At 44.1% G+C, this 26,637-nt stretch overlaps 1 protein-coding gene across 3 annotated transcripts in view; it reads left to right on the top strand.

The window, feature by feature from the left end:
• ME3 (malic enzyme 3) overlaps window positions 1-26,637 on the top strand; it is a 246,150-nt gene that overhangs the window by 148,403 nt on the left and 71,110 nt on the right. For all 3 annotated transcript variants that reach the window (XM_034933504.3, XM_003832990.6, XM_055093833.1), the window contains exons 4-5: window positions 14,574-14,649; window positions 25,318-25,479. In XM_034933504.3, the coding sequence (XP_034789395.3) occupies window positions 14,574-14,649; window positions 25,318-25,479 (238 nt within the window). The remainder of the gene's footprint in view (window positions 1-14,573; window positions 14,650-25,317; window positions 25,480-26,637) is intronic.

The raw sequence follows: 26,637 nt of genomic DNA, 5'->3' as shown, positions 1-26,637 counted from the left end.
TTTTCTCTGTGTTAATAGAAGCCTGTCTTCTACAGGGCTTAGTGTTTTACAATCATCACCTGAAACTCCAACAAGAAAGGCAAGAAGGCACAATGGTTTCTTACCTGCTTTCCCTTACTACTTTGCCAACTTACCTCAGTGATATTACCTCATTTTATTGAGCTTCGTTAATCTCAGGTGTAAATGAGGACAACAACATATACCTCCCAGACTTGTGGCAGTAAGTAAATGGCATAGCATTTATGAAATGTTCCCAATGGGAGCTAAATAAATGTTGGCTTCTTTTTTTTTTCTTTCTTACTTTTTACATATGGCAACTAAGGCAATAATGACATGACTTGCCTCAGTCCAAAGATCAGGTCTTCAAGGAGCCAACAGTAGGACTGAGGTTTGCTGGTTTAACACCTTTAAGTCTCCCTCCATAGAGTTTGGCAAAGAGTGAATTGTAGACTACCAAAAAGTCATGAAGGGCAAAAGACTGTGGGTGATATATAATCAACCTCCCAGACCCCCTTCCCCCCGGATACCAAAATCCATGGATGCTCAAATCCCTGATATAAAATGGTATAGTATTTGCATATAACATACATATCCTACAATATACTTTAAATCATCTCTAGATTACTTACTATACCTAATACAATGTAAATTCTATGTAAATAGTTGTTACAAGACTTGGAACCAAGCCAAATGCCCATCAGTGATAGACTGGATAAAGAAAATGTGGCACATATACACCATGGAATACTATGCAGCCATAAAAAAGAATGAGATTGTGTCCTTTGCAGGGATATGGATGAAGCTGGAAGCCATCATTCTCAGCAAACTAACACAGAAACAGAAAACCAAACTCCACATGTTCTCGCTCACATGTGGGAGTTGAACAGTGAAAACACACAGACACAGGGAGGGGAATAACATACACTGGGGCCTGTCGGCGGGTCAAGGAGGGGGCGGGGTAAGGGAAGGGATAGCATTAGGACAAATACCTAATGCATGTGGGGCTTAAAACCTAGATGACAGGTTGACAGGTGCAGCAAACCACCATGGCACATGTATACCTATGTAACAATACATTCTGCACATATATCCTAGAACCTAATGTAAAAAAAAAAAGAAAGAAAAAAATAGTCATTACACTACATTTTTAATTTGTGTTATTTTTTACCATTTTTTTAATTGGCCTTTTTTTCTTAATCTGGTTTTTTGTTTGTTTGTTTGTTTGAGACAAGAGTCTTGTTCTGTCACCCAGGCTGGAGTGCAATGACGCAATCTTGGCTCACTGCAACCTCTGCCTCCCGAGTTCAAGCAATTCTCCTGCCTCAGCCTCCTGAGTAGCTGGGACTACAGGTGTGTGCCACCACACCCAGCTAATTTTTGTATTTTTAGTAGAGATGGGGTTTTGCCATGTTGGCCAGGCTTGTCTCAAACTCCTGACCTTAGGTGATCTACCAACTTCGGCCTCCCAAAGTACTGGGGTTACAGGTATGAGTCACCATGGCGGCCTTTTTTCCTAATATTTTCAATCCACAGTAGGTTGAATCCAAGATGTAGAACCTGTGGATATGGATGGCCAACTGTAAGCCACTTCACAGAGGCTTTGTGTTATTACCAGGATTTTAATTAATGACTACACAGGGAAAGGACTCAAAATAATGCTACTAAGAGGATGAGCTTGACTTTCTATAGTAGACACCTAGAAAATGTAGTTTTGAAATTAGTAGACTGGATCTACAGATCAGTGAGTTTTTGAGAGTGAAAATAAAAATAAATAATTGTGTTAATAATTGTGTCAAGACACAGGGAAACTAAAGTATGTGGTTGCCCTGTCCATGAACCATAGCATGAAATTCTGTGTCTCTTGGAGAGGCAGTGACATTCATACCTTTGACAAACATTTCTTAAATTCAACCTGAAAATTTAAAGAGAGGCTCCTTTACGACTGACTTTGTACATGTATTATTTTATTTAATGCTCACACCAGCTTAGTGAGATAGACTTAATGATTACAGCTCCATTTTATTATTATTATTATTTTTTTTTTTTTTTTTTTTTGAGATGGAGTCTCGCTGTGTCGCCCAGGCTGGAGTGCAGTGGCGCAGTCTCGGCTCACTGCAAGCTCCGCCTCCTGGGTTCACGCCATTCTCCTGCCTCAGCCTCTGAAGTAGCTGGGACTACAGGCGCCCGCCACCACGCCCGGCTAATTGCTTTGTAGTTTTTAGTGGAGACAGTGTTTCACCGTGTTAGCCAGGATGGTCTCAATCTCCTGACCTCGTGATCCGCCCGCCTCAGCCTCCCAAAGTGCTGGGATTACAGGCGTGAGCCACTACACCCGGCCACAGCTACATTTTAATAATAAGCAATGGAGATTCGGTGGAGTTAAATAATATGCCAAAGTTGCACAATAAATAAGGGTTGGATTTGGGCTTTGAACCCAGGTCTGTCTAGCTCCGAGTCACAGATAACTGCGTGCCTTGGTAGATTAGAGTCATGGAACTCTAGAGTTTTGGAAGTTATCTGTTCTACCTTCTTCATCTTACCGACTGAGGAACAGGCTCAGAGAGGTCTGGTAACTTTCCCAAACTCACATAGTTAGATATAGTCGTAGAAAAACTTACATTGCCCTTGTTCTAAGTGCTCCATTCTCACATTCAGAGAAAGGAATAGACCATCTATGCAGAAATCCCTTTCTGAAGTAAACACTATGTTTGCAGGGCTGCATTAGGGGACCCATGCAATCAGTGGAAGTGGAGGATACAGTTCCTGCCCTTCTGAGCTTCAAGTCTACTGGAGGAAAATCATCCTGCAGGAACAAGAGGGAGGCAGAGAAAGGGGAGGGCCAAGGGGCCCTAGAAGGGACTCCAGGCCCAGCTCTGCAGCTCTCTCACTCTGTGAATTAGCCATTCTGGGCCCGCTTGTTCTCTAATTCTCGTTGGTCTTCAAATAATGTTTCTGTTATACCCCATTGCAAGGTTTTTTGGGGTTGTTTGTTTGTTTCTGATCTGACTAGATCAGAAAACCCCTCTGGATCAGAGATGAAGTCTTGCTCATACTTGTTTTCCATGTACTCAGCACAATGCCTGGCGCAAAGCAGAATGCATGAAATCAGTACAGGGCCTAAGCACTTGTTAATCTCAAGTGTGGGAAATTGAGGAACCCCCATCCATTCCAGGGAGGTCCCACTGATGGAGTCACATGGACAGATGTCAGGGTCCACACCTTTACACCTGGGCTCTAAAGTCAGGAGCACTCCACATCCACTGGTTATCTGGGAGGGTCAGAAGGAAAGGGGGCCTCCATGGGGCTGGGAGGGGGACACAGCCACTCCCTCTGTAACTTCCCACCTCAGAGGCGAACAGGATGGGCTTTCCAAGGTACAGGAAGTTAGCTATGGTTGTTCAGTGGGTTCAAATAATCAAAATATTCTTCAGGATAGAAAATAACACCAAAGAAGGATTGTGAGTGAACCACCACTAACATGTTCAGTTGTCTGTGGCCACCCCATCCCGCACTTCAGTCACACGTCCCTGAGGACGTTCCACAGAAAGCAGTGGAAAGTGTGATTTTCAAGCTCTTCCAAGGCATGGACAGTTACCTCACTTGAGTCTCTCCAGTTCTGCCCTCCAGGCCTACACAGCCTTCGAGGATTTCTTAGATCTGCTTCCTGGGCTTCTTAGACCTACCTATGTTTTCTTGCTGTACTGTTGCCTCTGGGAGACTGCTACTGAGCTCTAAAAATAGCATCTTGCAGGTTCTCAGAGGACAGGTTCCCTTCCTGCCAAAAAATATGTGGAATGGTGGTTCCATTGGCAACAGCGAGCCTTTGTTAGAGTTGAAAGTGCATATCCCTCCTCCTGAGCCCAGCTGCAGTGGTTTGCCTAATGTCACTGACTCTGTTTTAATTAAGCCCTTTATTGTTGGACTTGGTGCCAAGAAGCCTAAATGAACATATCTACTTGAGTGGGTGTTGTTCAGGGTTCTTTTTTTCAATTCTATTTTAGGAAATTTCCAAGAATCACTCTTCTACAGGCCGAGATAAGGGTTAAGAGTCTTTTTCTCAAGAAATAACATTCTCCTAAGTGAACATTATCTTTGTTTTTCTTTCTCTCTCGTGTAACTGAATTCAAACATTCAAGAGGATTTTTCTGGCTCCTGATGGAAACTGAAGATAGTGATGTAATTTGCATGCCTTTGTCAGATGGAGGAAACTTCACTTACACTTGCCTTGATGAAATTCCAACAGACTTTGAGCTTTAAGAAATGTACAGGGAAGGAATTGTGATATCACCACTACTCATAGCTACTACACAAAAATTGGATGGTTGGCATATTTGCTTCCTAGGGCTACTGTATGTAACAAAATACTACAAATTGGATGGCTTAAAACAACAGAAATTTATTTTCTCATAGTTCTAACAGCAAGAAGTCCAACATCAGGTGTCAGCAGGTCATGCTCCCTCTGACACCTGTGGGGGACACTCCTTGCTGCCCCTTCTAGCTTCTGTTATTTGCTGGCAATCCTTGGCATTCCTTGCCTCTGGATGCATCAGTCCAATCTCTGTTTCTATCATCCCATGGCTATTTCTTCCTGCATGTCCCTGTCTTCTCCTCTTCTTATGAGGATACCAGTGCTTTTAGATTAGGGCCCACACTAACTTCATCTTAACTTGACCACATCTGCAAAGACCCTATTCCAAATAGGGTCACAGGCACCCAACATTAGAATTTGTGGAGAGCTGAAGATCACCTCCACCACCCCATTATAGCTTTTAGTGGGCTCTTCAGCTGGTTCTAGAAGTCAAATTGACACCAGGCACATAAACAAGAGAAAAATACACAAATTGTGTTAGTTTTACATATACATGGAGATCTTAAGAGAGTGAAGTCTGTAGAAGTGGCCAAAGCAAGATGCTTTTGTGCATTTTGGATGAAGAATGATAAATTTGAGAAGAAATGACAGGACAAAGAAAATCTGGCTGGGCGTAGTAAATTTCCTGGGGGAGTCACTGGAAGATACATGGGGAATGTAAAACAGGTGGCCGATGATAAGCGTTACTTTGTTAAGTATGTTTATTCAAATCGATCGCAGCCTCCATTTCCAAGTCTCTCATGATAAGGGCATTTTCTCCCCTGGTATGGAGAGGTTACCCCTCCCAGAGGAATCTTTATCATAGGCTACATGCAAGAAAAGACAGGTCAGCTCTCCCTTTCTGAAACTACAATTTCTCCAAGTGTTTTCAACTCTAGTCAATTAACGAGATGGCATATTTGAGGATGGGACAGCCTTCACAACTTCAAATTTCAACATATTTTCCTGAAGGATGTAACTCAAATGGCTGGAAATTTTTCTTACTCAGAAAAGGTTTGGGTGTTTTCCCACTCTCTACCATAAGTAACCAATATCAGGTACCGCTTTTGGAGAATTTACCACATGCCAAGCCCTAGGCCATGTTCCTGATATATATTCTTTTATTTAATCTTCATAGAAATACTTCGAAGTAAACATTATTATATGCCTAGTTTACAACTGTCAAAATAAAGGCCCAGCAATGCCTCCTTCCAGCACCCATATTCTGAACAACTTACCATACCTAACACATACATCACTTATAGAGTACCTGCCATGTGCCTGGTGCTACGCTAGGTCCTGGGAACAAATGTCATCCTGCCCTCAGGGAACATGAGTCTAGTGGGAGGAGATATGCATCAGAGATATAATTTCCTAAATATCAATTACTACCTCCCAGTGTCATAGCATCATTTCCCACAAGGAATTCTTTTCCTTTGCTCTCATTGCCAGAGGTCTGTTGAAAGAACAGTGGCTGCTGAGATGAAAAGCAGTGCAAAGTCCCTCAAAAAGGGGGTTCCCTCACTTCTACTTTAATCAGAGCTCCAACATGTCGACAGGTTGGGGCTCTGATTAAATTGGAACTGAGCATCTCTGGACATCTTTATTGAACAAACAAAATGTTTCTTGCCATATTATGATGAGGAACAAACAACCCTAAAATCTCAATGCCTAAAGCACAGTTTATTCTGTGCTCTGCACCATGTATCTCTGACCCCCACATCTAGGGACTGTGCTCTATGTCACCCTCACACCGGATGCAGGCTAATGAAGTAGTCTTATCTGGAACTCTACAGGTTATGTGGCAAAAAGAAAAAGACAAGATGGTAAATCACACTGACTCTGAAACACTCCCACCCAGAGGTGCCATGTTGCATTTTATTGGCCAAAGCAGGTCACCAGGCTGTGCTTTATTTCAACAAATCATGGAAGGGCAGCCTGCCTTGTGCCTGCAAGAGAGAACAGAATATATTTACAGAACAGAATGAATTGCTTCCACGAATGGACAGAAAGAAGTTTTAACCCTGTTCCAGGATGAACAGCCCATAACAAATATGCCTTTCAGACCAAATGAAATAAGTATTTGAAGGAATAGATCAGGTACTCAGTGCAATTTTTGTTAAATGACCATTCCCTTCCCTCTCTGCGTACTTAACCCAAAGCTCCATGCAGCAGAAGCCATGCCCCTTCTCTGGCCACTCGTTTGGCCAGTGGGCCCTGATGACCAAGCACCAGCTAAGAGAGAACCTGTGGTCTTTTTTGGAAACGAAAGTAGGAAAGTCCAAATCTGAAAGCCATGAATCAGGGGACAGTGATGTATGTTCCTGAGCAATTCCCTGTAGCTTCCCTTTAAACAGCAACCTCCTGAGTACACACACAATATAATTTTAGATATAGATATTAGGCCAGGCACGGTGGCTCATGCCTGTAATCCCAGCACTTTGGGAGGCTGAGGTGGGTGGATCACTTGAGGTCAGGAGTTCGAGACCAGCCTGGCCAACATATAGTGAAATCCCATCTCTACTAAAAATACAAAAAATTAGCTGGGCATAGTGGCACATGCCTGTAGTCCCAGCTACTTGGGAAGCTGAGGCAGGAGAGTCACTTGAATCTGGGAGGCAGAGGTTGCAGTGAGCAGAGATCATGCCACTGTACTCCAGCCTGGGTGACAGAGTGAGACTCCATCTCTCAAAACATATATATATATATATATACACAGAGAGAGAGAGAGAGAGAGATTTTATTTACTCACAACTTTTCAGGAATAAACTGTATTTTATGTAAAGCAAGACATCTATTTGTTTAAACCCTGGATTCCATAGGTAAGTAGCATGCCATATCCACCATATATTTTTCCATCCCTCAAGTTCCAAAATTGATTCCCTGAAGTAAACAGGAAAAACTTGGGAGAAGTAATCAGTAGCTAAAATTATTTTTGTTTTTGTCCTGTTCCAGTTAATGGCTATTAAAAGCAAGATTTCCATGACTGCTTCTATTCCAGATGCCCATGTTCTCAGCTCTAGGAGTAGCAAAAGAAGTTGCAATCTAATGACTCAGAGGAGTCATTAGCCTTGATGAGTGTTCAGATTGCAGTAACTCACTGCAGGATGTTTAGCGCCTTGGGATCCCCGGGCAGCCTATAATTTGCTCAAAAGCTGGAAATGTTTCTGCACCTCTGCAGAGCCTGGCCTGTGGCTTCCTGTGTCTTCCCACCTTCCTGCCTCCCATTGTGCCTCAGAGCAGGATAATACCACTTTAAACATGTCACATTAGCTGTGAAAGGGGTTTTGACTCATTCTCAAGGAGAGAAGATTGAAACAGACCCAGCTGTGGAATACACAGAGCTCCTTGGCACCTAAATCACTACCCCAGTCATCCATAAAGAGCTGCCAGGAAACCATATCAGTGGGATCTGAGGGAGGCTCACTTTAGCACCCCCTTCAGACTTACCATACTGGACGAGGTTAGACAAATATTAAGATTCACGTGTCTACAGGGTTTTACAGTGTGCAGAGATTTTGCAAATTTGCCTTGTTTGATTCTCACAGTCATTCCCGTAATGGAGAAACCATTGTCCCCATCTTACTGCTGAGAAAACTAAGGCACAGAGAGGTGAAGTGACTAGTCCCAAGTCACACACCTATAGGGGCCATGTTTCTGGGATCTAAGAGACCTGTGTTCTAATCTCACCTCCACCTTCACAGATCTACCTCTTAATCTCATCTGTAAAATGATGGCGATGCCCTCTGGATAGTGTTGCAAGAGCATTATGACAGTGTACATAAAGGGCCTGCCAGTGTTCCTGGAACAGAGATACTCAAAAAAAGCTCATTAAATAAAAATAAATGTTGCCTTTTTGTGTGTGACATGTTTTCCCTTGATCTCTTTCTCACTGAATATTAGCTTTTGCGGGGAACATGGAAAATTAGTCCCAATTGTGCATCACCAAAGATCCTTCTATTTTGTTCCTACTCAGTGATCCATATAATGAAAGATTTTCTACCTGCCATACTTTATTTACAACCGTCTTCTTATTTCAGTGACACATATAACTATTCATCATGGCTCCTGACAAACATGCATATTAAAATGGATGATTCTAGCTAAAACACTAATTTGTAATTATTTACAAACATTTACCAAATACTTACTATGAGCCAAATATCTCTCTGGACATTTTGCCAGTATCTGAGCCCAGGCGATCTGACGCCCGAGCCCACACTTTTAACCTCTGCACTAAGATCAGCAACACTAAGAGCTACCATTTGTTATGTATTTACTATGGGCCAGCAGACACTGTAATATATTTTTTAAAGATACATTGACTTATTTAATCATTGTAACAAATAAGTGTATGGTGCAGGTGGTGTCACTTCTTCCATTTTACACATGAGGAACTGAAGCTTGAGGAAGGGAAGTAACTTATTCATAGCCATGTAGCTAGGAAGTAATAGAGCTGGGTTTCGAGCCTGCATTTGCAAAGCACATACATTAAACCCCTAGTCTGTGCTACATTCTCTCTAACATTTCTGTGAACCATCACTTGAGTTGTTTGAAGCCTCATCACTTGTCAGTGCTTTGTATGATTGGAAATCACTTGAAAATCCCCATTCCAGCCTCAGGAACTCCTGTGGGTCTGAGATCTCAGGGTGAAACTAAGCAGGCCTAGGTAGGAGCACCTCCTGAGGCACCTAAATATTCTTCCTGAAGCCACTAAGAAGGAATGCAGAGGGGTTAGTGTCTGCATTCCTCAGGTGATCAGAATCTCATGTGTATCAGTCCATTCTCATGCTGCTATAAAGAAATAACAGAGACTGGGTAATTTATAAAGAAAAGAGATTTAATTGACTTGCAGTTCCACATCGCTGGGGAGGCCTCAGGAAACTTATGATTATGGCGGAAGGCAAAGGGGAAGCAGGCACCTTCTTCACAAGGTGGCAGGAGAGAGAAGTGCAAGCAGGGGAAATGCCAGATGCTTATAAAACCATCAGATCTCATGAGAACTCACTCACTATCACAAGAACAGCATGTGGGAAACTGCCCCCATGATCCATTCACCTCCCTCTCTCTGCATGTGGGGATTACAGGTTCCTCCCTTGACACGTGGGGATTACAATTCAAGATGAGATTTGGGTGGGGACCCAGAACCACCATATCATCATGGAAACAGATAAGAACCAACCCCATCACTAGTTACTGCTGGAGAAAATGGTATCTTCTGAGTGAAAATAGGCTAAATCTGTAAATACATTGCTGAGGTCATTGAAGAGGTATTCTTCCCTGGGGGTACTATATCTTCTCTGAGCTACTTTAGATGCAGTACTACCAGGAAATGGAAGGATGGGCAAGGTTCTGACTGGGACCTGCAATACATTTGCTTATCATCATAATCCCTAGCCCCGCACATTTTACTTCCTCAATATACTTCAAAGAAAACTATTAGGGACCCCAATGTGCATTTCTGTTTGGTACACTTCCCACCTCTAGGTGTCTGTCAAGAACTAGATCCTTGAGAAAACCAATATTCTGCATTAGTGGAAAGTGCATCGGACTCAGGATCCTGGTTCAGGTGGACCCAGCTGCTTATGAGCTGTGTGACCTTGGACAAGTGACTTCACCTCTCTGGACTTTAGTGTCCTTATTTATAAAATAAAGTCTTTGGACTAGACATCTCAAAATCCCCAGCCAGGGCAATCCTTTCAAAATCCTTTGTAGCTAGCCGCAGTTTAGGCAATAGATGGAAAAGCACTTTGAGAAGTGGTTAAAAGCTCTTAACACATTTCAAAAGGTGTTATTTTTGCAGAGCAGAGCATGAAATTATACATATAGAAAAAGAAAAAAGAACTTTGAAATTTTAGTAGCTCAAACTTAAATGTAAAAATGTTCATTTTAAGTGTCCCTCCTCCCTCTCCTTCTTATCTTCAACACAGAGGGCCTATTTTAATGTACACAGATAATGTAAGTATTCACACCTATCCTGTGTTTAACCACACCAGAGCTTTGGTAAGGTCTAAAATAGTGCATGGATCTTACCCCTTTGTTTGCTTTCTCCAATGATAAGAGTTGTTAAGAGTCTTCCTCTTCCTGGTAAGAGAGAAGGAGGCATCTCTGCAAGTGGAGATTTCCTTATAGAAGTAAATTTCCTTTACAAAAGAAAAACTTGTGCCCTGTTTTTAGAGCTTTTCCTGCCTCTGGTTATTCTAGATGGTCTTTAGCTCAAAATAATCTACAGGTCAAACAGACACATTTTAGGATGGCATATTCTGGTACCCTTCACCTGGACCTTGCTCTCAAACCTTATGAGTAAGTTAATTCAAATACCTACCCTGCCCCACTTTAGTGCGGTAAATGGAGCCCTGCACTCCCCAAGTCTTAAAGTCTGGTGTTTTCCTCTTTCCTGGTTCATCTACCATCTCCACATGCTTATTTTCCTGCTGTAAGCCACAGGCAACAGCACAACCCACATGATCCCTTGAACATGATACAACATAGCACACACACAAGTTGCCTTTGTTCCAACTCTCTTCCAGCTTTATTCAACACTTTTCATCCTCATCCCTCAACTATCATTATCATCTTTCATGTATTCATTTTCCATTTATTCAGAAATTGTGCATTGCACATCTATTATGGACTAAGTTTAGGGATATAGTGGTGAACAATAACAACAAAAATAGATGCACACTTTGCCCTCTGAAGTTCACAGTCTAATGAGGGCGATGGGGATTATTAATCACATAGCCACACAAATAAATGTGACAAGTTTGTTTATGTAGGGATGGAGTACTTTGAGAGCATATAGGAGAGAGCCTCTACTTTGAATTGGAAGTTATCAAGAGCATGAGTATGAATTAACTAAAGAGTGAGGAGAAGCATGCGTATTAGGCAGAAGGAATGGTATGTGAACTTGTAATTGCCCAATGGGTTCTTCTTGCCCACTGTACAGACAAAAGCAATTCACGAAGACCATGGTATTGCAGTAAAGGAAGGGTTTAATTAACACAAGGCAGCTGAGAGGAGGGAGTGGCTTAGCCTCCTGAGAACTCAGAGGCTAGGGATTTTATGGATAATTTGGTGGGCAGGAGGCTAGGGAATGGGCACTGCTGATTGGGGATGAAATGATAAGAGTGTGGAAAATGGTTATTGCACACTGAGCCCACCTCCAGGTAGGGGCCACAGGACCATTTGAGTCATGAGTCATGGGTCTTGGTGGGGTCAGTTGGTTGCCAGAATGCAAAAATCTGAAAAACATCTCAAAAGACCAATCTTAGGTACTACAATAGTGATGTTATCTATAGGAGCAACTAGGGAAGTCAAAAATCTTGTGACCTCGAGCCACATGGCTGTTGAGCAGTAAGGGATTATAGAAACTATGCCTACATTTCAGCAGAGGTCAGGCCCTTTCCATAATCCTAATCTTGCGGCCTTTCCTTAGTCTTACAAAGGCAGTTTCAGCCCCCAAAACTGAACAAGGAAGGGATCAGTTTCATGGAGAGACTATTATCACACTTGCTTCAAAGTTAAATTAGAAACTAAATTCCTCCCATGGTTAGCCTGGCCCTGCCCAATAATGAGTGAGGACAGCCAGCCTGTGAGACTAGAAGCAAAATGAAGTCAGTCATGCTAGATTTCTCTCACTGTCATAATCTTTGCAAAGGCGGTTTCAAAGTAGCACTGGAGTAGGAAGAACATGGCACATAAAGGAATGGAAAAAGACCAGTGTGGCTGAAGAGTGTGGAGTGAGAAGAGAAGTGGAACAAGATGAAGTAAGGAAGTTGGGAAGACCCAGACAAGATTCTGTAGGCAAGTTGAGGACTTTGGTCTTTATTCTATTTTTAGCACAAGAAGTAAAACAATGAGTCATTGATTTCAAGAACATCACTCTCACTAGCATATAGAAAATAGGAGAGAGGCAAGAGTGGATGTTACAAGATTATTGCAGCACTTCAGGCAACAGATATTGGAAGCGTGGATAAAGGAGGTAGTGTTACTGATGAAAGAAGTGTTTGAACCAGGAGTTATTTAGAAAGTACAAATGAAGAACTTGGCAACGGGTTGTATAAAAGAAGGGAGGAGACCATCAAGGATGATTTCAAGGGGTTGGAATTGTTAAATTAGTTATGTCGGGGAAATATTCACTGAGAAAGGGAGTAGGAAAGAGAATCAGTTTTGTCTTGAGTCTTTGTTTTTCTTGTCTTTGAGTCATAATGGTGGAAGATTAGATGATAAATTTGGTTTGGTACATGCTAAGTTTGAAGTACCTTTGAGGTATGCACAGGGAAATATCAGGTAGGCAGTTAAATTAAAGGTCTAGTGCAGTGGCTCTAAAATCAGGGATAATTTTTTTCCTCCAGGGAACATTTGCCAACGTCTGGAGATATTCTTGGTTGTCACAATGTAGTGAGAGGTGCTATTGTTATCTGGAAAGTAGAGGCCAAGGATGTTGCCAAACATGCTACAATGTGCAGGACAACCACACCCCTCACAGCAAAGAATTATCCAACCCAAAATGTCAATAGTGCCAAAGGTGAGAAACGCTGGTCTATAGATATTTGAGAGTCATTGGCCAAAAGCCTTGGGTATTTATAAGATCACAAATAGAAAGAATAAGAGTAAGAAAAAAAGTGGCATAGTACAGATTTTTGAGGAACTTTAATGCATAATGGCGGGATGACTTACCCAACATAAGAGACTGAGAAGGAGCCACAGAGAAGTAGGAGGAAAACTCAAAGAAAATGGAGTCACAAAAGCCAAATGTTGGGTAGGGGAGTGATGAAAAGTGTCAGATGCTACCAAGAAGACAAAGGAAATGGGGACTGATGAGTGTTCATTGCACTTAGGAATGTGAAGGTCATTGGTAGCCTTTGCAAGAGCAGTTTTGGTAGGACGATGTTGAGACAAGACATACTGCAGTGAGTTGAGAAATGAATGGAAGATGAACAAATGGAAGCAGTTAGTGTAGGCAATGCTTTTAGGAAGTTTGGCAATGGAAGGGGGGAGAGTGAAAGAACAGTCCTGGCAAGAAATGTGGAGGTCAAGAACAGTTTGGGGTTCAGTGATTTTTTTGGTGTTTTATTTTGTTTTAATTTTTTTATTATGGAAAATTTCTTACATATATAAAGTAAGCAGAATATTACAATGGATTTCAATGTACCCTAGATTATATGGACTCTGGATTCTCTTTTATTTCTCAGATGAGTAATGTTTGTTCTAGGAGGGAGTTGATTTGGCTGGACTCAAATTCTCAACTCTGTCTCTCCTAATCAGCAACAACTTAAATCTCTGCTTGGTTCTTTCAGATTCCAGCTGTACTGTTTTTTTTTTTGTTTTTTTTTTTTTTTTTTGCCAATCCCCCTGTGTGTGCATAGTTTAGTGGTCAGCCAGTAATTTGGGTAGATTGGGGAGTTTATCCTTTCTGCGGCTTATTCCCTTCCAGAACCCACCCCCTCTTCATTTCCTGGCTTCTCTTCTAGCCCCAACTCTATTATCTGATACCTCAAGCTATTAAGACTTTGGCCTCCTGTTGCCCCGAGTTGCCTGCAGATTGGACTGCCTTCAGGCAAAAAGCTGCAAACTTGCAAATCCCAAAAGGTATAATTCCTGCTTTCAAAGCTTGATTCCCCTCCAGTATCTGTCTGCTCTTGGCTAAACCCCATTGCCTTCGCACATGCGTGTGTGTGTGTGTGTGTGTGTGATGATGGAGTAGCTCAAGACTGTCACTAACCTCTCTTCCCATCCCCAGCTCCATCCCCCACTGCAAGAACCTCATGCACATGTGTCTGAACATCCCAACCCACATGTCCAAGTTTCAGTCACGGACTCAGGCCTAGGGATCCAGCTACTGCAGTGTGGTCTGTACTTGGGAGGAGGGACCTGGAAAAGAGGCCCAAACAGTCCCTGGAATCAGCCTTGGGATCATTTGGTCAGGGAATTCTGGCATCTTGGGTACTGGTCTAGAGGAAGGAAAAAAGGGCACAGACTCTGGGGAGCACAGGCTCCATGTGGGCACACCCCATGGCCCCATGGACTCCTTGCCCTGTGGAGAGAAGCAATTGGAAGAAAGCCAGAGGATGACCCTCTAAACTGCTGGGGCCTCGGGCAGGAATCTTTCTTGCCCAGGTCTATGGGCAAATTTAATTAATGCAATACCTAGTACTATGGACTTTGCTCAGTTCCTAATCTGACTGCCTGGTTTCTCTGTGTGTACGTGTTTTATTTCTTTTAGTGGACTGTTCATCACCATTCATGACAAAGGTCATCTTGCAACAATGCTGAATTCTTGGCCAGAAGACAATATTAAGGTATGATCCCGTTTTCATTGCTATTTAATCATTGTTGGGTGAATCATTTCAGCCTAAACCAGAGTCATTTCCATCTATAAAATGAGCCATTATGACACTGAAGGCAGCATACTACCCCCCATTCCTAAGCCACAGACCTGTTATAGCCAAGTACAAATACACCACAGAGCAGAGGTTTGCATTAACCAGGCATCCATGTGACATTGCCCTTCATTATTGTGATTATTAGTCTGAAGATACGTTCAGCATGTGTTGAGTCCTTGCTAAATATATGGTGCCAGTTTCCATGGTAGACGCAGAGAGAAATCAGGCATAGACCCTCTTCTCGAGTAGCTGACATGTTATATGGAAAATAAGCCAAAGGCACAAAAGACTAACAAGGTGGAACTTGTCCAGAGATAAATAAAGTACACGAAAAGAACTGAGGGTGTTCTTCTAGAGGCAATGACGATTTTTAGCCTGAGGAGATTCAGGGATGACTTCCTGGGGGAAGTGACAGTGGAGCTGGGCCTTGAATTTAGGGGTAGGCTGTGGACAGTTAGGTAGTGGAGAGACTAGGCTGTGGAGTGAGGACATTCTGTACCAAGAGTAAAAGCCTATGATGGACAATATCTTCACACTTGGGTATGTGTACCCTGGGAGTACACAGCAGTGTGGGGGTGGGGATGAGGGGCATAAATGTAGAATGACAAAATAAACCTGCCACTTCTTCCAGGAGCATCCATTTTACTCAAAAATTTAAGAAGAAAACATTTCTGTATACCAAACAATATACGTTATAGAATGCAAAAGTTGCCTTATTTTTTTTTTTTTTTTGAGACAGAGTCTCACTCTGTCGTCCAGGCTGGAGTGCAGTCACAGATTATTGCAACCTCAATCTCCTGGGTTCAGGTGATCCTCCCACCTCAGCCTCCCCCGTAGCTGGGACGACAGGCATGGGCCACTATGCCTGGGTAATTTTTTGTATTTTTTTGCAGAGATAGGGTTTTGCCATGTTGCCCTGACTGGTCTTGAATTTCTGGGCCCAAGTGATCTGTCCATCGACACCTCCCAAAATCCTGGGATTACAGGCGTGAGCCACCGTGCCTAGTGATGTTAATTTTTATACATAAAACATGCAACTTTGTAGAAATGTATTAGCCTCTGGCTAAATCCCCAGATCTCCTCCTGCTATAGAGATGTCTATGGAGGAGTTTGAGGGGTTCTGGTATCTAAGATCATTGTTACTTCTGGAAACAAAATGGGTGTGGCAAAAATGCAGAACATCCACTGGCTGGGTGGTAAGGGCATTTTTGGCACCTGAGCTGGGGAGGGGTTGGTGCTGACCAAGCATAGTACAAGGAACTTCCAAGGCCAATGCTCACATCACCCTGCCTTGCCTGGGAGGCCATGGTACTCCAACACATCTACTCTGGAAGAGCTCCCTGGAAGTTCAGATACAGAGAAGTTATATGGGCCCATATTTGAGGAGCTCAAAGTCTAGTTAGAAAGACTGATCCAGAAACAATGACAGTACACTGTGTCTGTGCTGCCAAAGAGAGAACCATGGCCTCTCTCTGTTTTTCCCTGCCCATTCCCTGAGCCCCTCCACCCTTCTCCACTGGACACCAAATATAGCTTCTTTCTGTCTACCTCCCTTTATGTCCTACCCACTCCTGGTTCTCTCCAGGGAATGATATTACTTAAAAACAGACCAGGTTGGGGACAGAACCTTGGCCCTCAGGAGCCAGGCTCGAGCCATAGCCAAGGCCCTAGTCCTAGCTCATTTTTTACATCTGCGTCTGGGTATCATTTTGCCTTGTGCTTCTCCCTCCTGCTTATCTGCTTAGACTCCAGGTATATGTCCTGCAGGCCCTGCAGGTTTTGGTCCCAGGCCCAGAGAAGCAAGTTTCCAGAGCATGTCTAGCATGGATCTATAATAAAATCTTGAGGACATTAAGGGAAGCCAGCTTACTGGATGGACTAATCTGAGTGGATATGCTGCTGGGGTCCTGTAAAGTTATCTCTTTCACTCACATTCCTGGACAGTTCAACCATGGGGAAAACTTGGACATAGGAGGCACTCAGTAGATGCTTACACAGAGTTGGATGAATTCAGTTGACAGACATGCTGAGCATCTTCCATGTCACAGATACTGTGCCAGGAGGTTCTCCACTAATATTTTCGGTGCTTTTGTGCAAATTATGAGGAACTAGAAAGAATGATGAAAAGGTACCTCTGTTTAACAAAAAGGCACCCTTTCCTCCAACCTGACACAGGGGCTTGGTGAGGGGATCATGGACTCAATTTCAGGTTTCAATTGTTCCTCTTATCAGGGCACAACTGTATCAAGGGCCTTGCTGTGAGGAATGCAAAATGAGAAAAACATGGACTCTGCCCTCAAATTGCTTCGTATTGTGGTTGGGAAACCAAGATGTAAATTCAAAATAGAACCTTAGGAGCTAAATATCTATTGACTTCAATAAACATATTTTGAGAACCTTCTAAATACTGAATGCTAATTGCCAAAGAGATGAAGACCACAACCGCTGTGATTTTAGAGGAAGAGAAACAGGGCTTTGGGCACCCTGGAAGGGCTAGGACTCCAGCAGGCCCCAGATAAGAGAGACATCCAGAGCCTCTAGGAGAATGTTAAGTTGCATGAGCAGATCCGGGACCATGATAGTGAATTCAGTTGCATTCAACCATCTTTTAGTAAACATCTACTCTGGAAGAGCTCCCTGGAGGTTCAGATACAGAGAATGTATAAGAGCCCATACTCAAGGAGCTCGAAGTCTAGTTAGAAAGACTGATCCAGAAACAGTGACAGTACACTGCATCTGTGCTGCCAAAGAGAGGACCCCAGAGGACAAGGGGCAGACAGGTGACTGGCTGCCCACCCACCCTGTGGTACCGCAGAGTACACAGGTGAGTGCCTGGGACCACCTCCATCCTTTATTCCTGTCTCACTTTGAAGAAACCTGGAGATCAGTCCCAGCGACTACGTAGAGGAATCAGACCCAGCTTTGCAATAAGACAGCTCTGGATTCTGGCCATGAAGCTTCACTTACCTGCTGCGTGTGCAGATATCCTCTCTGAGCTTTGCTTTCCTATTGTGAGGATTAACTATGATAAAGTCTATACACATCGAAGGGCACTTGAATGGATATTGTCATCACTGGAGGTGGTGGAGGCAGCTGTAGCCCACACCGCAGTACAGTCAGGGCCTGAGGGGGCTCCCTTACCTGGGAATCACAGGCCACAAATGAGCAGTCAAATGATTCGACCCCTAAACATATTTGATTTGGCTCTTAGTGGTTTTCCAACATTTTGAATTTGTAGGCAACATTTTTAAATCAGGAGATTTCATGAGAAATATATATCCAAGCACTTGGATTTCTGGCTTCTCTGGAAAAGCCAGGAGCTCTGAATATTGGGCCTGTAGTTTGGCATGTAAACAGGTCCACTAGAGCTGATTGGACTGCCTCTGGCTTACCCCAGACCCCTCCCTGCCCTACCCACTGGCCTTTTTCTGGAGGTTCTTCCCCCCCCCACCACCCCTAGGTGCCCTTTTAAAGGTTTAGAATTTCCAAGCCACAGTCTTTCTTGTTTTCTGATGTGTATTTGTCAGTTACTTTAGAAAGTGGAGAGGAAGGTCTCCCTACCTAGGTAGGGAGTCTCTGCTCATCATTCTTTCATAGCACTTGGGAACTGATGCAGAACCTCTTCTTCACTACTTCATTCTGTTCCCACAGTCACTGGGAGAAGTTGGAGTAAGGACTTCTGAAACCCCCAATGTGGGTCCTGAAGAATGTGTAGGAGCGAGACCGTGCATGGTGGCTCACGCCTGTAATCCCAGCACTTTGGGAGGCTGAGGCGGGCGGATCACTTGAGGTCAGGAGTTTGAGCACAGCCTGGCCAACATGGTGAAACCTCATCTCTACTAAAAATATAAAAATGAGCTGGGCGTGCTGGCAGGCGCCTGTAGTCCCAACTATTCAGGAGGCTGAGCCAGGAGAATAGCTTGAACCCGGGAGGCGGAGGTTGCAGTGAACCTTGTGCCACTGTACTCCAGCCTGGGCAACAGAGCAAGACTCTGTCTCAAAAACGAAAACAAAAAAGGGCTGGGCACGGTGGCTCAAGTCTGTAATCCCAGCATTTCGGGAGGCCGAGGTAGGCAGATCACCTGAGGTCAGGAGTTTGAGACCAGCCTGGCCAACATGGTAAAACCCCGTCTCTTCTAAAAATACAAATATTAGTTGGGTGTGGTGGCACACACCTGTAGTCCTCCCAGCTTCTCGGGAGGCTGAGGCAGGAGAATCACTTGAGCCTGGGAGGCAGAGGTTGCAGTGAGCCGAGATCAGGCCACCGCATTCCAGTCTGGGAGAGAGTAGTGAGACTCTGTCTCAAAAAAAAAAAAAAAAAAAGAATGTAGAGGGTTGTGTCTCAGATGAGCAAACTGAGGTTAAGTGACTTGTCTGAGGTTACCCACAATTAAGTGTTGGTGCCCAGCCCAGAGCTGTGGTTCTAAGTCATTTCTCCAGCAACTGCTAAGTGGGGGAGACAGAGTTTTTCAAGGCACAGGTATCTTTAGACCTGTTGCTAGCTGCTTGCCTAGAAAGAGGAGTGGTTCAGAGGAGCCTCTGAATCAACTCAGAAAGTAAAAAATGACTTTCTATGGTTTCCCAGCAAGAAAGCAGAGTTGAAAACTGCAATGTAAGAAAAGTAGGCTGCGATGGAAATGGAGCCAAAGCCCAGGGCTGGGGAGACCACGAAGTTTTGTGGGACTTGCTTTTCAGGAAGGAGGGGGCGGGCCAGGCCAGGCTGCCTTGAGCTGTCCAGCGTAAATCACAAAGAGGAGTGAGAACTGCTTTTCTGACTCTTTCCCACAGTGGCCATTGCCTGGAGCCTATAGGAAGGTCCAGCTGAGAATAGCCTCCTCCCTAACAGTTTTCCCAAGCTCCTAAATCTCTCCCTCACCCCAGTCCCAGGAGCTTCGCAGGAGGAGGTTCTGAGAGCCAAGGGACCCTCCTCTGCTACTGGGCACATCCTCTGTAAACAGCCACTTAGGTGTTTATACTTAGAGCGGATTGCTAGTGCCAAGTGCCTACCTATCATGCATTGGCCCAGTCTGTGTTAAACCCCACTCTGTGCTCATTGTCAGAGGTTAGACTTCCTGAAAAACAGTCTCAGAGACGTATTAGGGAGTGCTCTTTTGTCAGTCAACACTTGTGGCAAGGAAGGAAACAGGATAGAGCAGAAGGAGAGGTTGGGCTGCCGTAAGATCTCAAGCAAGGCTTGCTGAGCCCCTGAGGAGGCTCTGGACCTGGGATGGCCCTTCAAATGCATCCAGAAGTGAGGCAGCGGAGTGGGTCTCTAGATTCCTATATGGGGCTGCCCTTGGAAGGAGGTGTGGCTTTGGGCAAGGTGGCTCTTTTCAGTAGAGGAAATTCCCCTAAGTGGGCTGATATCTGAGGATACAGCTGGGAAAATAACTCTTTCATTCCTGCAGGAGGATCTGGGCAGCACATCATCGTATCCACCTCATGCGGTATGATGCCAAGTGCTCTACATAGATTAACTCATTGGATTTTCATGGCAACCCTGTAAGAGGTAGGGACTATTGTTATCCCCATTTTATAGACAAGGAAGCTGAGAGGTTAGGTTCTTTGCAAGGGAGAAGTGGAACCAAGATTTGAAACTAAGAAGTGTGCATTATTTTTGTGGTAGAAAGAGAGAGAGGGAGAAGCAGAAGAAGAGGAGGAGGAGGATAAAAGGAAAGATGAGAAGGAAGGATGAAACAAAAGGAAGAGGAAGAAGAGGGTTGTATAAACAGCACTGTGGGCAACCCTTGTAGCTATGACCATAGCTACAAGTCCAAGGAAGCTCCAGAGCAAGCAAGGACATTTGATCCTCAGGTCAGTACTGGGTCAGTCCCATTGGGTCCACCCAAACTAAAGGGTGTGGGCAATAATTCAGAAAAGGCCTTAGGTCTGAGGCAGGTGGGCAAAGGAAGAATATGGCACAGCCTCCCCCAAACCTCCCCTGAGCCATCAGAGAGACAGGGGAGTTATGAATTATAAAACTCTTCCAAACAAGGAAAATGTGATTCTGTTGTTCTAGAAAAGTTTGCTTGGCTTTAAAGTTCAAGGATGCTGCCCAGGTTTGCCCTCAGCCTTTTGACAATTTACAGAACTAGTGGCTCCCAGCGTAAGGTCCATTGATGTCATGAAAAACAGGGTGCAGTGACTTCTCTCTGAACTTCTTAATCCACAGCAGGTCTGAACTCTGTTCAGCGCAGAAGACACTTTGTTTTCTCTGTTGGATCTATCACATTGCCCACCATTTGTGAGTGTGTATCACATTACAGACACCAAGTTAAGTGCTGATGAATCAAAGATGACACAACCCATTACTGGCCCTAGAAGAGCTTCAAGCTACTGTGAAGCACAAGGAAATGTACATAACTATAATACAAGGAAGGGAGTGATAGGTTTAGTAGGTGAGGAAAATGCTATGGGAATTCAGAGAAGGAAGTGATAAAATTCAGAAGGGAAGCTTCCTGGAGGGAAATGCTTTTTGAACTGTTCCTTGAAACATGCAAGGGTGGTAAGATTTGTATCAAGGAGATAAAGAAATTGAGAAGTAAAATGGCATGTATTCAAGAAAGTACAAGCCTTATACAAAATTGGAAATATTTCAGTTTGGATGGAAAGAATAAAGGGGAAATTCAAAGGGCAGCTTGGGCCTAGCCCATGGAAGGCTTTAAGTGCCAGTCTAAGATGTTTGGGTTTTATTTTACAGACATCGGGAACCATTAGAGATCTGGGGGCAAGAAAGTGATATATCTGGGCGTGCTTCAGAAAAAATGAAATGGAATGGGGAAAATCCAGTAGAGAGACCAGTTAGGAGAACAGTGCAGTGGCTCAAGTGAAGATGGATGATCTGATCCGAGGCAGTAGCAATAATATGAAGATAATGGAACAGATGTTTAAAATAGGAAGCAGGCACAATCAGCAGAACTTGGTGACCAATTGGCTGTGGTTGACTAACAGAGAAGAATCAAAGAAGACTGGACGTTTTTGAACTTGGAAGATACAGGGTAACAGAGAGCGGGAGGACAGCAGAGTAAAAAGGCTCAAAAGGAGTAAGAGGGAAAAGAGGATTCATTTGGTTAGGGACTTGTGGGAATTGGGAAGACTATTGGACATTTGAGTAGCAATGTCCAGCAGACAGTTATCTACAGGTGTCATCTACTTAGAGAGGACAGTAGGAGCCATAACAATGGATGAGGATGCCAAGGTTAAAGCCGTTAAGCTTCACATGGCCAGACTTTATTAAATGCTGCATTTGCCAAGGTCTTCCCTTGGTTTCTTTTTCATTCATTCATTTAACAGATAATTATTGCATGGTCTTTCTGTGTTAATGATAAACTGGAGAGATCAGAAATAATTTCAAAGTCTGAGATATAATCTTTGCCCTAAATAATCATCATCATTACAGTCATAAGAGCAGCAACCATTTATTCATCATTCTTACTTTATGCAAGGCACCAGGTTAAAATGAGACATATTTTATTTCATCATTACAACAACCTGAGGAGTTAAGTATTATTATTATTATTATTATTATTATTATTATTATACGCATTTTATGGAGAATTGAAGCTCAGAATAGTTATCTATTTGTCTAAAATTACACATGGCACATCATCAAGGATCCTATATTCAAAAACTGGTTATCAGACTCCAAAGCACCTGCCATTAACCACAAAGGCTGTTTTGTGAGATAAAATGTGCATTTTAAAACAAAGTTAAATAACAACCCAGCTGCTTTCACCATCAAAGGTTTAAATAACACCTTGTGCGGGTCTTGGCAGGCAGTGGGTCCTTAATACACGCTTGTGAAAGGCAGGCAAGCAGACAGGAAGGGTGTGTGGTAGATACGGCAATTCAGGGGAAGGAGAAATTTCAGTAGATTATAATGGCAGGATTTATGCTGCTGAAGAATGGGGAGAAGAACCCTCCAGGAAAAAGGAATAGAGAGGTTGAGATGGAGAGGTGGTAGGCAAATTCAGAGTGTGCCTGGGAAGAATGAGAAGGCCAGCACAGCCAGAGAAGGCAATTGTGTACAGATGTGTAGCAGGAGATAAGTTTCAGAAGGTCTGTTGGATTCAGATAATTAAAGAGTTAAGTATTTTGGACTCTATTCTATGGACAGTTCAAAGTAACTAAAGGTCTTTGAGCCTGGGAATGGCATAATGAAAATGGGCTTTTGACACAATGAATCTGACATTGGTTGGCAGGAGAGAATGGAAGGAAGGAAGATGAGAGGGAAGGAGTCTGGTTGTGAAACTGTTGGAATAACTCAACTATAACCATGGTAGGATTGCGGGTAGGATGGAGGTGAGACACTCATTCAGAGGAGCTGGGCATGCAGTAGAGTGCCCTGGGGCATGTCCAGGCTGGGAGAGTGCCACTACAGAGCCCTGTCACCATCCCAGGGTTGTGGGGATAACAGCCTGGAGTAGCAGATTTCCTCTGTTTAACTTCATGTCACTCACTGCCCCTTCAGCACAGAGAAGGATTCTGACAGAATGGGAACCATAATAAGGAAGCTCTAATTAGGAGAGATGATAGAGAAATGCCCAGAGTTTGGACACCCAGAGGCAGCATGAGGGCATAGTCTCTAACAGGGAGATCTACCAAGAGGAGGTCAGATGCAGGCTGCAGAGAGGGTGGCGCCAAAGCAGGGCAGGACTTTGCCAAGATCACAGGCACTTTACCCCAGCCAGTTGGGGTGGTAGAAGGAGCCCTGAACCAGGAACCCTGCCCTGTCACACTCACTAGAAAGATGACCTTGCAAAGTCATCTAATCTTTTAAGATAACTGATGTGGAAACATCCAGCCAGTGCCAGGCATGTGGCCGACACTTAACAAATATATGGAGAAAATAAAGGTCTTGAGCTTCTGTTTGCTCACCGGTGAAGCAGAGATAACAATCTCAGATCTGCCTACCTGCCCAGGCTATGGGGAAGGTCACATGAGATGCAGTCTTTGAGCACTCTCCACAGAGGCAGTACACGAATCTAAGGGAGAATATCATGATTTTCATGGATCTCTTGCACTCTCCAGAGACCCTTTTCCAGAAGCAGAGGAATGTTTTTAAGAATCTCTACACTTATTTCCACTAAAAGAGAAAGAATGGAAGTGAGAAGATCCCGTAGCCCTTTGGGTACCAGATCATAAACTCTTCCAGGGAAAGAATGGGTCTTCATCTCTTTACCCCCATTGCCCAGCAATGTACCTTCATGGATTTAACCAAACCCTATGGTGTTCATAGCCCATCAGGACATTTGTAGCCTAGAATGGATCCAAAGCCAGGTTCCAATGAAGGGATGAGGGACCTATAAACTTAACTCTTCTAGAGATAGAGATAGCTAGTGCTGGTGAGCAGGTGAGAGTGGCCTACAAACAACTTCACCGTTACCCTGAGGGGCTCTCCTTGGCTAGACATTCAAGGACTTTCACAGTCTGACTCCTGCCTGACTTCCCATTCTTTCCCTTCCTGCAACCTACATCTCCTCGCTCCCCAAACACATCCTACATTCTCCCCACCCCCAGCACCTCTACCCTGGATTTTAACTTTCTTTTGTATCAAATGCCCTTCTCCCCACCCATACCCCACAATCTCCACCTGTCCAAGGTAGGGCATGTGTGTCCCTTCACCCATGAAGGGTTATCCTCCCATCTTCTAATCTCTGCCACCCTTTATGCTATTCTGCTGCAGTCCAGCTTCCCTCCCAGAATCATGATTATTAATATACACATTCCATCTCTCCTTTAGCCCATTAATCCTTTAAGGGCTGTGTCCATGCATATTTGCTTTTGTAGATGTGCAAACTGAAGCTCCCACAGAATTTGTCACAGTGTCTTATGCAAAGTAGGTGCTTCATAAATATGTATTAAATGAATGAATAAAAGAATATCCATTATAATAATACAATTATTCCTATCATCATCATCAGCTTCATTCGTATCTATTAATTCACAGTAGGTAAGCCTTGAAGTAGCACTACATCTAGCACATAGTAGGCCCTCAGCAATTCTTTGCCAAATGCAAAAGGTAAATCCCAGTGTAGCTTGAAACTCTTCCTGATTTCATATGCAATAGTGATCCTAGAAGATGTCACAAGGAGCCCTGTTCTTTGCAGATCAGATTTTTCATAATCCAGGAGTAGGTCGGAGAGCACTTGGATTAGCCTCTAAACCCTGGAGCTGTAGCAGCAGCACGAACACTTATTTTTCATTTTCTCGTTTAATTATGCCCTTCCCTACCCACCACCCCAAGTCTCAGGCTGAGAGTGTCTATTTAGTTTCCTTGAGGGAGAGTGAAGTGACTTAATGTGGTTTCCCTCCAGCTGTTTCTGCAGCCCCCACCTGAAGCTCAGAATGCAAGGCAGGCATCTTTCTGTCACCTCTTCTCAGTAGGGTTTCTCACCAGCCTGCCAGGAAGGACTGGTCACCTGCAGATGAATAAATGCTCCGGCCTTATCCCAGAGAAGCTCTTTCACACCGGCAAAGTCAGTGGGCATCCAGTCGCCAAGCCTGATGGGCTGGGGCTGCTAAAATGAGCGCCCTGTCACAGGAAGTGCTGTCCCTGATTGATGGTGCCCTGCTGTTTTTCAGGCCGTGGTGGTGACTGATGGGGAGCGCATCCTGGGCCTGGGAGACCTGGGCTGCTACGGCATGGGCATCCCTGTGGGCAAGCTGGCCCTGTACACGGCATGCGGAGGGGTGAACCCGCAGCAGTGCCTCCCTGTGCTGCTGGACGTCGGCACCAACAATGAGGTAACCCACTGCCCAGGGCAGGAGCTCTGGGGCCAAAAGGTGGCAACTGGGACAGGGTGAGGAGCATGTTTGTGGGTTGTTATATCTACACAGCAATGGGCCATTTCTTTCTTGGCATCCTCCTGACCAGGGCATTCCCCCTACACAGTTGTGGAGTAGAGGACCTTCTTCCCTGGTTGCCCACCCCTAGCTCCATCCTGTTCCCTCTCCCACTCCTGGGCCCCCTTGCTCCTCTACCTCCATGAGGCCCTCTATACCCACAATGACCCCTGCTTGGGCTTCCTTCCTCTCTGACCCCCATTACCCCAGGCAGTTTCTATTTCCCTTGAGGTGGGTGTGACCACTGGGCTGTGTTTTTTAGCATTCTCAAGGCAGGCTGCCCCAGTGGAACGATTAGAATTCAAAGCACCAGGGGCCAAAATGTCTGAATCAGACAGATTAGTGTCCTGCAAACCCAGTGAGAAAAACTGAGCCAAGCGTAGGTGAGATCCACCTGCAGGAGTCCTAGCAGTTTGTGGTTTAAGGAGCTCAGGCCCCAGCCAAGGGTTTCTCTGCTCTGGGAACCACCATGGGCATGTCTGTGATTCGCAGCTCTGTCTCTGTGTCAGAAAACATGAAAAAATATCCAAGGATTCACTCTTAATTACATTTATCTTTGAGATCAGTGCATGTTATTGAGGCCGGGCACAGTCACTCACGCCTGTGTTCCCAGCACTTTGGGAGGCTGATCGGGGCGGGATCACCTGAGGCCAGGAGTTTGAGACCAGCCTGACCAACATGGTGAAATCCCGTCTGTACTAAAAATACAAAAATGAGCTAGGTGTGGTAGCACACACCTGTAATCCCAGCTACTGGGGAGGCTGAGACAGGAGAATCCCAGGAGAACCTGGGAGGCAGAGGTTGCAGTGAGCCGAGATCACACCACTGCACTCCAGCCTGGGTGACACAGCAAGACTCTGTCTCAAATAAATAAATAAATAGAGAAAATTCAGAGAAATGTTAAAAATAAGATATCAGCCACATAACAAGCACTAATCATTGTTTACATATTGGTATATTTCCCCAGCCTTTTTTTTTCCATGCACTTATAAAATAAAAGTGGTGTTCTTATTATATATACAGTATTTTATATTTCTTTTTCAAATTAAATTATCTGTC

This window comes from Pan paniscus, chromosome 9, assembly GCF_029289425.2.
Source record: "Pan paniscus chromosome 9, NHGRI_mPanPan1-v2.0_pri, whole genome shotgun sequence".
NCBI classification, from domain to species: Eukaryota; Metazoa; Chordata; class Mammalia; order Primates; family Hominidae; genus Pan; species Pan paniscus.
Note: the sequence above shows the minus strand (reverse complement) of the source record. Positions and strands in the feature narration are given on the sequence as shown.